This window comes from Lingula anatina, chromosome 2 (assembly GCF_051362555.1).
Source record: "Lingula anatina isolate TDL-2025a chromosome 2, LinAna3.0, whole genome shotgun sequence".
Classification (NCBI taxonomy): domain Eukaryota; kingdom Metazoa; phylum Brachiopoda; class Lingulata; order Lingulida; family Lingulidae; genus Lingula; species Lingula anatina.
This window is the reverse complement of record NC_141768.1, coordinates 21399382-21414245: the sequence shown is the minus strand read 5'-3', so window position 1 is coordinate 21414245 and position 14864 is coordinate 21399382. Positions and strand designations below refer to the sequence as shown.

Here is a 14864-nt window from a genome sequence, read left to right as displayed (position 1 = left end):
GTGACCCATGTTATACGTGGATACCGGTATTACAGCCTGTTATCGCAGCAACTGAAATAAGCATCGAAGGACATGGGCGTTTATGTCGAACTTATTAATACTAAGTTACAAATAAATTTGGATAACTATATCTATATGTAGAGGTCATAACAGAGGTCAAAGAGTTGTGAGGTGGAGATCTCGCAGGTGAGACAGCCCTGATTACGGGCCGTCACACCTATTTTGAAATCGTGGACATTCCATCATGGCAGCTCACCGGTGAACTCACTCAACCGGATACTAAAAAGAATGTCATCTTACTCATTGTCATGGCAAGGTCGATCGGGGGCAATTAAGTGGAATATGCAGCTATGTTATTTTGCAAATCTTGATGCCTTTATTTGGCTGCGCGAGCGTGTCGTAATCACGAGTAAGAATGTGAATAATCTGACCTTTCGCTGCTGTTTTTCCCAAGCAGGGTCCAGGAGTCCCTCCCTCTCCCATTCTTCCTCTTGTTCCATGTACCCATCACTGTACGGGTCCTGATAGACATCCCCCATCTTGGCTCCCGGCTCCTGTTCCGCGTCACACCGATACTGCTATGGGCTCTCGAAAGGTAAAATCCAGGCTGGCAAGGAAACAGCCTTCGAAAACGTGTGTGAAATGTACACCACCCCGCCAGGAGAGTAACGGTCACGTGATAAATACGAAAATATCGGAAGTGCATTCGGCACTCTCCGACTATTTCCGGACACAGGTGGGTGTCTCCGAAATAAACCACAACAGCAGCCGCAATATATTACCGTAAAAGGAAATATGTCCCTCAAACACGTATATTATTAGGAATTTCGGTACAAAGGGGATGTTTTAATTCGCGTATGTGGTTTTGTTTACTGATAGTGTGCTAAGACTTACTTGATTACTCAAGAATTAGATGAAATCTTAATTCAACGCCTCAGAAAAAACTGTACCTGAACGTAGTGAAAAACACAATCATGAGCAGACACCAATAACGCGCTGCAAAACATTAACTCGTCAATGCCAAGCATCATGTTAGGCAATGTTTTGATTAAATCGATAATTATGATAATACAAATAGATGTTGAAACATCAAAATTTATAGCAGGGTGCAAAGGATTTTGTCAACATTATAGGAAGGAGACACAATACTAACTAGGGAGCACGCGAGCCACAGACATTTCTAATGTTTTCTTATCCATTTCCATTTTCATCTATTTATATTTATTATCATTGAATTCCTTTGGTAAATAGTAGATTTCAATCGAAAAAGATCCTTAGCAAAAGAAGGATGAATAAATTAACAGCAAAAAATAAGGTCAATATATTGAATCATTTATTTCACTAAGCGTATTCTCTATTCTGAGTGGGCAGTTTCATGCATTTTTAGTATTTTCGTTCGGGCCAAATTAAATCTTTGAACAGTATATCAATCTCAACATTTGAAAAAGAAATAAAATAAAATTAAAATATTCAATTTTTTATGAAAAATTAAGACGCCAGCAAACCAATCCACGTTCCTATTTCAAGAACCTTACCCGGTATAACTGACGATATTTATCTTGTAACAACATTTGACAGAAAATGAAATGGTTTAGTTGTTATTACCGTTTTTTTTATTCTCAGACTGTATGTACCCCTACTCCAACACCTTGACACTCCCTCCCCATCTAATAATCACCTACTTATGATTTTCAAGAATAACGACCGCACGATTTAGATACAAATGACTATGAACCTCATATTTTAAATTGCAGTGTGACAGATATTTTATCATAGCACTGAGACCGGTGATTATGCATTATTAAGAAAGGATTATCATCTCCTAAATTGCTGTAATCTATTTCTGATATATACAGTATGTAGAAGACTACTGAAGGGGATTTTTTAAAGATTTTTGTTGTATGCTCAGCGTTGGAATGATTTTAAGATAATAAAACCATAGACGAGAAACAAGGCGTGCAAAGGATCGGTTAAGCGCGTCTACTACATGTAGTTGAAAAACAAACAACAGCATCAACTCCTACTCTGAAATGTAATACATCCGAAGTTACACTCGCTGTTTTTGGTCCATGAAACAATAAAAATTGTAGCTTACCAAACGTAAGAAAAATTCGGGTGATACAGCACTGACTGGACCCACGGAAAATAAGCAATTAATGGTATTATAAAAACACCATGATCACTGTATTCACCTTTAAAAAGAACCATATTTAAGCAACATTTTTAAAAGAAAACGGGCACAAGATATTCGTTTAAAAATGCAGAGGTGCAATAAAGACGGAAAATCAAAAGCCTAGGGTGAACACTTTTTTCATAAAAGTGTCTGTTTTCTCTCCATATTTTAAACTATTTGCAGAAATTATCCTACTGGTATGAAATAAGGCGTTGCAAGTCAGTTATTTTTCAGGAGGGAGCAACAGCTGAAGTAATTTTTAATTTTTATACGGGCGTCTCGATAGTCCAAAGGTTCATTGGTCCGAAGACGGACACAATGCAAGCACCACCTAGGTCCCAACCGAACATACGGGCTGCTACGTGTGGTCTACGGCCAAAAAAAAAAAAAAAAGGGAAAAACATTGGAGTTCGTGCTTGAGGAGCACGTCCATCGTGCGACTTTTGGAGGACGCAAACAGCAGGTAGTAACTTTTCTACATGATCAACAGCCGCTACGTGCGATCTAGCTACGTCATATAGCCGGACGCAAGGAACCTAAAAACCGTGCGTCCAAAACGTAGTTGGGACCTAGGCTTTATTGTCCGTGCTCCGAAGATTCATTGGTCCTAAAATTCGTAATATTTTCAAATATTGTTTTATCCTGGAAAACATTTGTTTCCGCTATATACTTGGGTATTTCAACAATTTTAAGTAAAGTGACACAACAATAGGACAATAAAACTCATACAAAAGTGCAGCCTAACAATGGCAAATTTTCAATCACAATTTATGGTACTGTCAATTCCTTTATTCTGAAAGTCCAGGTGTAAGGGAGATCTATAAAATCAGTTTGGAACTTTTTCACATCTAGCAAAATCTTCATTTCACCACAGACCCAAATTTTTATTCTAAATATCGACGTATGTAAGCTTATCTACAAATAAATAGTAAAAACACCATTTTAGTAAAATCAAATTTTCTCGATTCTTGAAAAAATCAATTCTTTAGGGACCTAATGTTATCTAATATTCACCTTAACAATTTCAAAGTTTTATTTACAAGGAGGAACAAGTTTCAGTAGCCAAACGACATCATAGTGCTCGTAAAATGGTTCAAAACCCCGATTGTGTTTAAATCTACCAACATCTCTCAGTTTCAAAACTTCTTCTTATAGCACACCCAAGAGAATAGATTGCTAGACTTTCGAGGCAAGGTTGGAAGGTCCCAATCAGGTTAACTATCCCGGAAAAAAACGGAACAATAGCGACCACCCTCAGCTGAAACCTTGATTGGTTAATCAACCTGGTAAATGGGCTTAAAAACACAGAAAACGACTTAAGAATGCTATTCTAAATGCTACTACCATAACAACAACAACAAACTAGAAAAGCACTCCGAGAGCGCAGACCTCCGCCAAGACAGCGATTTTTGATTATTATTGATTGATTATTGATCCGGATTACCACCAAAAACTAATCATCTCTTCCTTGGTCCACTTCTGACTGTTCCTGAAAATTTCACCAAAATCGGTTCATAACTTTTTGAGTTATGTTGATGACAGACAAACAAAAAAACAGACAGACAAACAGGGGTGAAAACATAACCTCCTTGGCGGAGGTAAACAATTAAAATAAAACAAAATTGCCCCCTCCCCCCCCCCCCCCACCCACCCATATGCATGTGCACCCTAAAATTATTTTGACCAGCTCGGTTGATTAACCACTCAAGGTATGAGCCGAGCGTGACTGCGACAAAACAAAAGCAGTGGCTCTAATGAAAAAATATAGATTGGCCTCCCTGAGTTACACCTCACTTTTAACACACACTTGAATCGAAAATATTTTAATAACTTAATAGGGCCTAAATATGTTTTATTCGTTGTAACGTATGCATCTAGGGGGGGCGGATCCACGATTATTTGAAAGGGGGGGGGGGCGGGGGTCCGCGGATGCGAAGCCGCCGCCCCCCCCCCCCCCCGGTTGGGGTCAGGACCCACTTGACCCCCCCTCCCACCTCTAAATCCGCCACTGATCTACATGTGTACATGAACCTAGGTAGATAAAAATGACAAATACAAATACAAATACAATTATACATGTACAAGAACATGCTATTAACTAATTATATAATATGACTACTCCTTAATTAATAAACATGTTTTACTTAAACCGTAGTTACAACTACTGCTACTCAATATTGCCGGCAGCCGATTTTTGATAAGCAGGGTAAATATCAACCCCAAGGAGTTCCAGCTCCTTGCTAACTCACTGTCATAAGGTGAGCCTCGTTATGGTCCTCTTGCCCTAATCGCACTTTTTACGTTTAGGCCACCGGTATTTCTAACATGGAAAAAGACGCTCTCCAGCATGATTCCCGCCGATCCCCAGTGGTCTGCACCCACGGCTGCGTAGTGTGCGCCCAGCCCTTAGCAGGGCAGATCGGCATAGGTATAACTATACTTTTACAATTCGGTTTTTATGCGATAAGATTCACGTGGACCGTGGTCAATGTCAAAGTAGTTTTAAAAAGTAACTATTTTGTTTATATGCATGTGGAAATAGTAAGATTGAAAATGGACAATTATTCAATCAAATAAATTATAACTGTAGATGATACTATCGTAAGTAATGATACATTGAATTCTTTATCTCCTAACAATATCATCTCACATCCAGTAGCTCTAAAGGGGGTGGTACACTGTACCTCTCTACTTGTACTTGTTAACCACTTAAGGTTCATAGAGCACCACTGGTTACTTATCTCACCCGGCATATGCTCTCTATAACAGATTAGTAACTGTATAGTATATTAAAATAAACTCCAGTTGTTGACTTTGAAACTCTGGATGCTCTCGAAAGCTTTAAATCCTTAATTATTGTTATTTTTTTGCAAAATTGCTTAGTGGAATTATATATTTAACATTTTTTGTTCTATCCTGGATTCCCCACCCCCCTCCCAATTTTAGGCCTCTAGTAGGTTAAAAATCCTAGATCTGCTCCTGAAGACAGCTGTCTTTGATGTTGCAGACATCCTAAAAGCTGGGGGAAATGCAGCAGATGCAGCCGTAGCAGTGGCTGCAGCAATGAATGTGACGCAACCAACTTCTACAGGGATTGGAGGAGATGCATTTTGTCTGTATTATGATGCACAGACTAAAAAAGTTCTTGGATTGAATGGAAGGTATTGATACTAACTTGTCACTTTGAAGGTTACAGTATATGCTATAATTAATGAATGGTGGATTTTGTTTTAAGCTTACCTATCATGATGAAATTAATTGTGATTGAAAGCTTTTTGTAATTCTTTTTTAATTACGTGTAGTATCTGTGATCAATACATGATTGTACAAATTATTGCATTTTAAACATTTTAGTTTTGGAATATATTGAATGTATTCAAGCTTCTGTATATAAGTATTGCCTGTTCCTGTAGAGAAAATATGATACAAATTCAAATTCTTACAAATACAATTATTTCTTATATTTTAGTGGTCGATCTCCGAGCACTTTAACTGCAGAACATATTCAACAAGAAGGTTTTAATGAAGACAATCCCATCCCTGTAAACCATGGACATAGTGTCACAGTGCCTGGTGCTGCTGCAGCCTGGGTGGACACTGTGGAAAGATTTGGGAGTAAAAAAGTAGGTCATTACCCTTATAATACACTTTATATCTTCAGGACAGTTCTTCTTCTTCATTTACTTTTATGATGGCTGGCATCTTGAGCACCAACAAAGATTTTCCACTTCTCTGTCATGAGCTAGGAGTTGAATGGTTCCCCTGCTTTCTCCCAGTTGTTTCAGCTCTGCCTCCACAGTCCTATGAGTATGACATATTTAGTTCAGAGACATTGCATGCACTGTACCGTAACCTTGGTTTGAGGATTTAACAAGAAGAAGGAAAAAGTATGTGCTATATGTTTAGCAGAAAAGTATATCTACATCTATTCCTTTTCACTTTCAGCTTTCCATGGAGCAAATTCTTACCCCTGCCATTGACATGGCAGAAAATGGATTTCCAGTGAGCCAGGTAGCTGCTGTCATGTGGGATGCAGGTATTCTTAGATTTAATGTTTTCTGCTAATCCCTAGTTTCCCTCTAATTACTGACAACTTAATTTTGTCAACTGGTACAAGATGTATGTGACGAGGGATAAACTGAATTTAATTTCTATACAATCTTTTACACTAAAATTTTTACACATTCTGTATTCTAGTGTGCATGCCAGGATACATTCTCCATTACCATTGTAATAGGTTCACATCATACTCTGAAAGTCAGGGTAATGTGACAAATTAGAGTATTAAAAGACAAGGAATTATTTTAGACATATTTGCCAAATATGAATGCAGTTTGTAGCATAGACATGTCCTTTTATTTATTAGTTACCTGCACTTGATAAATGCATCTTTGATGGCAAAATTATTGTACATTGTTTATAACATCTTATGAATTCATCATTTATAGGTTCTCACCTGTTCCGTGTGGGTAAAAACACTGATGGGAAAGATTTTCTAATAAATGGACGTGCACCCAAGTGGGGAGAAATCATGAAGTTGCCAGCACTTGCCAAAACTTTCAAGGCATGTCCAGTAAAATTTCACAACAAAGGTCAAAAAAAAAAAAAAAAATTGAGCAAAACCAACTGGCAGAAAGTGTACTTTAAATGTTTTTCATTTTTAATGTGTATTATAGTTTCATTATGGATACTGTATATGTATGATGTATGGAAAACAGTATTTGAACTTCACAATGGCAACCGTTTGGGAGGATAGGAAGGAAGTCTCAAAGTTCAAATACTATTTTCTTTTGGCATACTTTCCATGAAAATTTGGTATGATTTCATTGAGTACTACTATTTATATAGATCTAGGCTCTGTCTAGAACAAAGTACGAAATTTGAGTCAGTGATATTGATATTCATGTCATGATGTTGGGGGGAGGGGTTATGAATTCAAAAGACTACATAGCACCTTTTAATTCCAACATACCATATCTTCCACAGTATATTTCACATTGAAGGACAAGGGGATAAAACATTAGTTAAAGGGACCATTCCTATAATCCTATCGTTCTAGCTGGATCAATCTAACTCCTCAGGAGATTCTTGTTAAATTGCATTTAATATAACCAGCTTTAATGTCTGGCATGCCCCCTCACAACTTCTTGGATAAAGTCGGGGAAAACTTTGTGGTCCACCATATTGTTCATGTTGCTTTGCGAGGGGGGTATGCCAGACAATTAAGCTGAATAAAGCTTAAAGTTAAAACTGAACTGAATTACTGTGGATAGGTTTGAGAAAATAGAACTGAAAGTGAGAGATGTATTTTTATCCAAGCCATACATAGCAGTTTTTACAGGAAATTGTTTGTCGAACTTAGGCTGAACTATCTTCCTCTTTCCTTAAATATTATTTGATTTATTTAGGAGCTTGTTGCTAAGGGAAAAGAAGGATTCTACAAGGGCAGAATAGCTGAAGCCATTGTAGATGTTGTTCAGAAATTTGGAGGTCTTATGTCTTTGGAAGATCTGGCTAGTCATGAGACAACATTTGATGAACCCATATATGTAGACTATAAGGGAGTGAGAGCCTGGCAAATGCCTCCCAATGGACAAGGAATTACTGCACTGATGGCACTAAACATTTTGGAAGAGTTTGACTTAAAAAGTAAGCCGTAAGCAGATAGCTTAGTTTTGTTTGTTATTGTTCTTGTTGAAACATTAGCTACGTATTTGTAAAAGCAGCTCACACGTTTGTCAATAGTTCTCTCTCTCCCGCTTTACGTCTCTCTCTCTCTCTCTCTTAAACGCACACAAAACAGACATGCATGTACAAACAGTTTCTTTTTCCTAAGGTAGCGGTTATAAGACAAGAATTAAAAATTTCTGACAAAGCCATTGCATCCAGCTTCCTAATGTTGACTGTCATCTCTCTTTTCTCTTGCTTTCTGATAACACTTTCCATTTCTTTAGGCATGGGTCATAACACAGCACCATACTTACACACACTGATTGAGGCACTGCGTCTTTCTTTTGCTGACAGCTTAAGCTACAATGCAGATCCCAGTTGTGTCCATGTGCCAGTTAAGGGGATGTTAGCCAAAGACTATGCTGCCAAAAGAAGAAATCTTATGTGCAAGGATAAGTAAGAAAAGCTTTTTGACTTCATTTGTTATGTTCCACTTGTAAGTATAAAACATTTTCTATATAAATAAGTATATAAATACACTTTCAGGGTGATGCCAGAGTGCCTCAGAGGGTCTCCTGAGATGTGCAGTGACACAGTGTACTTCTCAGTGGTTGACAGCCAAGGCAATGCTTGCTCTTTCATCAACAGTAATTATCAAGGCTTTGGCACAGGACTAGTTCCAGAAGGCTGTGGTTTCACATTGCATGTAAGTTTATGTATGATGCATATTTGTATGCCCTATCCTCATAGAAATAAATATATATAGATTGATAAATATAATCTTAAAAAATACAAGTGAAATTGGTCATCCCCTCAACATTCTGCAGACTCCTGCAGTTCTATTTATTTCAATCACCAGGTACATTTCTATGTTTATTCGATAACTATAGACTTTTCCTTGACCACATTTGACTATTTCATTGTCATGTAAAGTATGAGTGGAATAATTATGACTGGAAAATGCACATACATTTTAAATGGTTTAAGTACTTCCCAGAACTTAAGTGCATTAAAAAAGGACTGTAATTGCTCATTACAAAATTTGCCTAAATGGAATTATTTTATTTCCTATTTGGTTTAAGTAGTATCATGATACATTCATAGAAAGGATTAATTCTAAATTCTAAAATGCAAATAATGTTCATCCAAGAATGTTGATATTTACTTGTTAAACTGAAAATGAAAAATGTTTAAAAAATGACATATTGGTGTTAAGTGAAAGGTCTGTGTATTTAATTAAGACCAAAATCCACTTCTTTATGCCCAATATTCAGAACAGAGGACTAAACTTTTCCTATGAGCCCTCTCACCCCAATGTGATTGGTCCTAGCAAGAGACCTTACCACACCATTATCCCTGCTATTGTTACCTCTCCAGATACAGGTAAGAATTGGATTTACCAGTTGATTTTTCAGTAGTCACTACAAAAGTTAAATTTGCCCATTTATTTTAATGTATCTATGTAGGATTCATGGTAGTTAAAGTAAATGGTAGGAGTTGATCCATGAATGTTTGATTTTGTCTCAATATTTAACAGGCTTCATGTTTTGTGGGCTATGCATAGCACATGGTTGGGCTCATGCAGTAACAGTTCTTATTTTCTTCTAGAACTTCCATTGCCTATATCTTACAACTACATTTCCCAGTAAGTCTTTTATGTGAGTCTCTGATATATTTCAGGTGAGCTTTTGATGAACTATGGAGTAATGGGCAGATTTATGCAGCCACAGGGTCAGGTCCAGGTACTCCTTAACATGCTGGAGTTTGGTATGAATCCCCAGGAAGCACTGAACAAACCCAGGTTCTGCATAGATCCTTTGACAAAAGGGTAAGGCACCATTCTTTATTCTCCTTATTACCCACAATGTACCAGTCTTTGTTGTACTGTCAAAATGCCGTAATATTATTTCTTATATGTTAATTTTTGTACTTTTTCTTGATATGTGTATAAATTGCTTAAAAGCCGTTTTGGAGAGCAATCAATATTGATAAAACTACAATTACGTTTACTTCATGGTTACACATATATTCCATACATTTGCTTAGCACTGGCATATTTTGTTAACCATGTCATCAATATATCTTTTATTTATAGTGCTGTGAGTCCAGTTTCATTTGAAGATGGTGTTCCAGATCCTGTGCTTCAGCAGCTTAAGGCTATGGGGCACGAAATTAAAGGTCCTGTCTATGGCTATGACCGTTTTCTCTTTGGTCGAGGTCATGTGATCACAAGAGGAGCTTGGTGGGCAGATGACAGGTCAGGTGACGTAGCAGACGACAGCAGCGTTTTGTGGGCAGGGACTGATCCAAGGGCAGATGGAATCCCAATAGGGTTTTAACGAAAATTCATTTTAGGATAAGAAGCCGTAGAGACAATAAATTTTAATGCTTTAATTGGATATTTAAAGATTTTGTAATTTTAACTGCCACTTTATTATTCATACTTATATTTAGTAGGCAAGTACATTAATTCTTTTACATTTTTTAATGACAATGCAAATTATTTTTACATCTGAATGTGATAAAACATTTTTGTGATCTTTTATTTTAAATCCACAAAGTATCATTTTTTGAATAAGCTTAATGTCATTGCACCCAATACATTTGTAAATGATAATTTATTACCTGGTTACCAAATTGGTATATCTTAGATTTCCCCTTCATGAAATCAATGAAATAGGGGCCATTTTCAAATTTAAGCAGGCATTAAAGAAAAAAATCTGGTAGTGATGGTAAAAAATGGTACGTCTTATACAATTTGCAAATGACATCACCCTGGTTTAACAATCATTTCATAAGGTACTGCATGTATCAGTTTTCAGTAATTTTTATTCAGATTTTACAAATGATCTCTTGTAAATGTTTCCTTGAATTTCATGCAAGTTTTTCATGAGTTTAAGAGACATTTTAATAGTATTTTCTTATGCCCCTGTAAGCACGATTTCAAACATCAAGAAGCATTTTCAATTTTTCTACATAATCCTTCATGGTATATTTAAATGTGCTAGCCAGTTAGGGCATATTTAAAGATTGCTGAAGAGGGATCATTGTCATGGACAATTTTACAGCATTTAAATATTTCCAGACCTCAAAGTTTGTATCTCATTTAGATCCCTTAACAGATATGTCTGGAGTTAAGAGAAGTACAAAAAATAAATAATAGGAAAAATCAAATACATACAAACATGTACAAGCTTGTAGTTTTTTCCTTTCTTCAAACCATCTATTTCTCCTGGTGTGACTATGACATTTTAAAGTCTATATTGAAAAACACTAATTAATAGTCAAACTTCAACTTTCTTAATGTCATGAATTCTTTAATCTGTTCATCTGTGATTTTCTGTCGTCTCTCTTTATGAGCCCTGACAAGAGGCTGCAATAATTCTATCAATTCTTTCTTCAAGTATCCAGTCAACAATTCTCCGCTGGTATAGTCCTAGAATGTAAGAGATAAGTTAACACAACTTTAAAAACTCCCAGAAATCAAGTGAACTGAACCAGATTAAACTGACAGATGTAAATTCACATTTCATTCAAAAAATACTTCTGTCAAAATCCTTAAAAGTATAGATGTGGACAGCTTCTGTATTATATAAAATACTTAAAATGTACTGCAACTAGACTAGGCAAGTGGTTAAAGAGGTAATAGTGTTTTCATAATCAGTTTCAAGAACTGTGCATCATGCACTATAACAGTCATCATTGCTCTTCGTCCCGCGTGGGACATAAGGCCACAGTCACTTCACTATAACAGTAGTGTGCTCCAAACAGTAATAACATTATATACATAAAAAGCAGCTTTCAAAAAGAAATATCTATGGGAACAACAAATTAATAAATAAATCAACCCTACTGTATGTTACCTGTCTTATTTTGTCAAGTCTTTCATCATCTTCCAAGAAGAACCTGAGGTACTGGTAGGATATATCCACATCACAGTCTCCTCCATTGGCTTTGTGCTCCTCTATTGTGGCCCCACCACCTGAGAAAGCATATTTGTTGATCTGGAATGCACAATACATAATGAAAAACAAAATCATAATAGAAACAGAACTTGTCATGTTCATGTTTCAACATAGAAATAAGAAGAGATGTATAATCATTTTGTGTACAATTGATATGAAACAAATACCAATCTGTCTGAACCAAAACTGTGAATAAAATTTCAAATTTGTAATTGGGAAGATGTTTAAATAATCTCCAGAGGCAGAAAATCAATGTTTTAATCCATGAATCAGAGCCAATAACTTATTTAAGCTTCTTATTTAACAGGGGCTCATTTCTAAATAAAAATTACACCTAGCAACATCTCATATGAACTGGTGTAAGTTTCTGACTAGCTCTTAAACTCACTTTGGTCTTAATTTGCTTGTCAGTGTCCGTAAGAAATATTGATGAATTTGGATCGCTAGCACTCATTTTTGTCTGAGCCCCTTGTAAAGCTGGAAAGAAGGAAGAATGCAGCAGAGCTGGTTTGGGGAGTCCTAGTCTTGGTGCCACATCTCGGGTCATTCTGAAGTAAGGATCCTACAGAGAAATAGACTAAAGAACTACATTTTTATACAATATAAAAGTCACAGGCAGAAAGTTCACATTGTGTGTTTCCTACTGAATTTTTTAGACCTTTTTCCATTAATTTATTTGATTTATAACAAATATTAAATCAACAGTTTTATTTCTTTGCCAGAATGAAATAAATCGAGTATCAATATTAGAAAATATTTTGATCACAATAAATAGGTTTTAATTTCACTTACCTGGTCTATAGCACATGGAATCAAACAGTGAACATCTTTTTTCCCATTAAATATGAATGGAAATGATGAACTGAATGATGGTGCTGCTTGAATGGCTGGGAAACTAATTTTGCCAATGATAGTACTGTCATCAAAACCAAATATTCCTTTCACTTGATTGAATGTCACACACCTCTGTATCCTTACCATGTTTTGGTAAAAAGCTGGACACTGACTGGAATAACAAATAATTACACATGATTCAAATGCACCTCATTATCAAACCTTGAAATCAAACATCTGATATACGATTCACCTCACAGCCACATGCATTTTTTTTGGGCCTGACATCTTCATAGGTAAAAATAAAACCCAAGTTTCCAAATTCATGTTATTTTCCTAAACTAAAGGAAAAATGTCATAAAATCTTGGTTTGCAAAAAAGAAAAAAAAAAAATTACCCGATAAAGTCCAGATCACTAAATATGAAAGTCTTTGTCACATCAAAACCACAAGCAATGATATCCTTCACATTTTCATAAGCAAGTCTTTGAGCTTCTTCTAGTTTCATATCTTTCCAGAAGAATTTTTCATCATCTGTGAGCTGTATGACCAGAGGCACATCAAAAACTTCCTGTAACCACCTAAAAACATAAAACATTGTAGTTTTATGAGGCACGTTATTTGTTTTTTATCATTGGCACGATTTGTCTCTAATTATCATTTTTAAAATCAAAAATTAAGTATTCATAAAAGAGAATGAATACGTGTATCTAGATAAGATGGCATTTAAAATATCTAAGTTAACATTAGAAACATAACAGCTGAACGTGTGTGTGTGTGTGTGTGTGTGTGTGTGTGTGCATGAGCGAGAGATAGAGAAAGATAAAGAGAGAATTTACTTTGTAAAAATGAATGGAATAAGATGCCCTAAATGCATAGCCTCTGATGATGGACCTCTACCAGAATACGTGTATCTAGATAAGATGGCATTTAAAATATCTAAGTTAACATTAGAAACATAACAGCTGAACGTGTGTGTGTGTGTGTGTGTGTGTGTGTGTGTGTGTGTGTGTGCATGAGCGAGAGATAGAGAAAGATAAAGAGAGAATTTACTTTGTAAAAATGAATGGAATAAGATGCCCTAAATGCATAGCCTCTGATGATGGACCTCTACCAGTATACAGGAAGAATGGCTTTCCCTGCTCATATAGATTTAGCACCTGGTGGACATCCCTGTAAGCATGAATGAATGAACTCATTACCGAGTAATAACAGCCATCATAATGGTTAAACAACTGATGAAAATGTAACTGTTACACAGAAAAACATACTAGTTGCAACATGCTTGTAACTCAAGGTTTGGCAAATGTTATCAATTGATAATTGTCATAATGCCACTATTCTAATTATCCTAAAACTGTGGCTTAAAATTTCCTTATCAGATTCTGATTGAGAAATGGAAATCCCTAAAGAGGATCACTCTTTATTTCCTGCTGCAGATATTAACCTTAATTAGCACGAAATTCATTCGCTAGCTTTCCTATTGACGATTCTGATATACATTGGCTGTGCTAGCTTACAGTGTAGATATCAAAATTGTTAACAGAAGTGTTAATGTATGAATTCTGTGCTTATACTAACCTGTGGGAGAAAAATATCCCTCTCTTCAGAAAATGATGTGCTGGCTTTCCTGTGATCTTCTCAAATCTTTCAATCAGGGAATCATCAATCTTTGAGCTACCAAACTTCTCTGGATATGAAGAATACATTAAAGATAAGTTATAAACCACAACCAAACCATACTGATTGTAAGAAACGCTGCAAAAACAAAAATGATTAAACGGGCATTAAAGCTTTGGCAACTCCGTATCCACAGTGAATCTGTTTAACAATTTTAAATCTAGTAGGGAATTCGAACATACTTATCAATTTATCGTAATCTATCCCTTTGGCAGAAGAACTGGTTACGTTCCATGGATCAACAAAATCCTCTGACTCCTCTACTTTAACGTCCGAAGTTCCATCGCCAACCGTTAAATTTGCCATGCCGTTTGCAGCTTTTTCTCTATCACTATCAGCCATTGATCTACCACACGTAGGTCTTATAATATATTCAAGCGCTTTGGATTTGTTATTCTCCAGAAAATTGTGTCTTCAGCATCAATCAAAAGATCAAATAGTCAATATCAAGTTGAGCAAGTTATCTATGAAGCGTTTGGCAGTTCTCATTCAATGTTTATACTGGAAATCTGTCCGAGTGTTGAACCACACTTTCGTCAGCAG

The 14864-nt window shown here is 36.1% G+C and overlaps 3 protein-coding genes across 7 annotated transcripts in view; 1 reads left to right on the top strand and 2 right to left on the bottom strand.

Annotated features, from left to right (window-relative positions):
* LOC106156043 (alpha-actinin, sarcomeric) overlaps positions 1-687 on the bottom strand; it is a 34614-nt gene extending 33927 nt beyond the window's left edge. For all 4 annotated transcript variants that reach the window (XM_013531121.2, XM_013531124.2, XM_013531123.2 and 1 more), the window contains exon 1: positions 432-687. In XM_013531121.2, the coding sequence (XP_013386575.1) occupies positions 432-539 (108 nt within the window). In that variant the 5' untranslated portion in view covers positions 540-687. The remainder of the gene's footprint in view (positions 1-431) is intronic.
* A 3739-nt stretch (positions 688-4426) lies between these two features.
* LOC106156026 (uncharacterized) lies at positions 4427-11029 on the top strand. Its single transcript, XM_013531092.2, has 11 exons — positions 4427-4601; positions 5181-5334; positions 5643-5796; positions 6119-6209; positions 6622-6737; positions 7582-7822; positions 8128-8299; positions 8390-8549; positions 9118-9226; positions 9524-9671; positions 9939-11029. Exons 1-11 carry the CDS (start codon positions 4499-4501, stop codon positions 10180-10182), a joined length of 1692 nt encoding a protein of 563 aa, XP_013386546.2. The 5' UTR covers positions 4427-4498; the 3' UTR covers positions 10183-11029.
* Positions 10655-14857, bottom strand: LOC106156028 (tryptophan--tRNA ligase, cytoplasmic-like). 2 transcript variants are annotated; one of them, XM_013531093.2, is made up of 8 exons: positions 14504-14856; positions 14223-14331; positions 13695-13814; positions 13040-13222; positions 12601-12814; positions 12197-12370; positions 11707-11847; positions 10655-11279 (listed from the first exon to the last, which is right to left on the bottom strand). In XM_013531093.2, exons 1-8 carry the CDS (start codon positions 14661-14663, stop codon positions 11121-11123), a joined length of 1260 nt encoding a protein of 419 aa, XP_013386547.2. In that variant the 5' UTR covers positions 14664-14856; the 3' UTR covers positions 10655-11120. The 2 variants fall into 2 exon arrangements, with proteins under 2 accessions (XP_013386547.2, XP_086860722.1); XM_087004596.1 differs by lacking the exon at positions 13040-13222 and having other exon boundaries at positions 14504-14857.
* Positions 14858-14864: the final 7 nt, after the last annotated feature.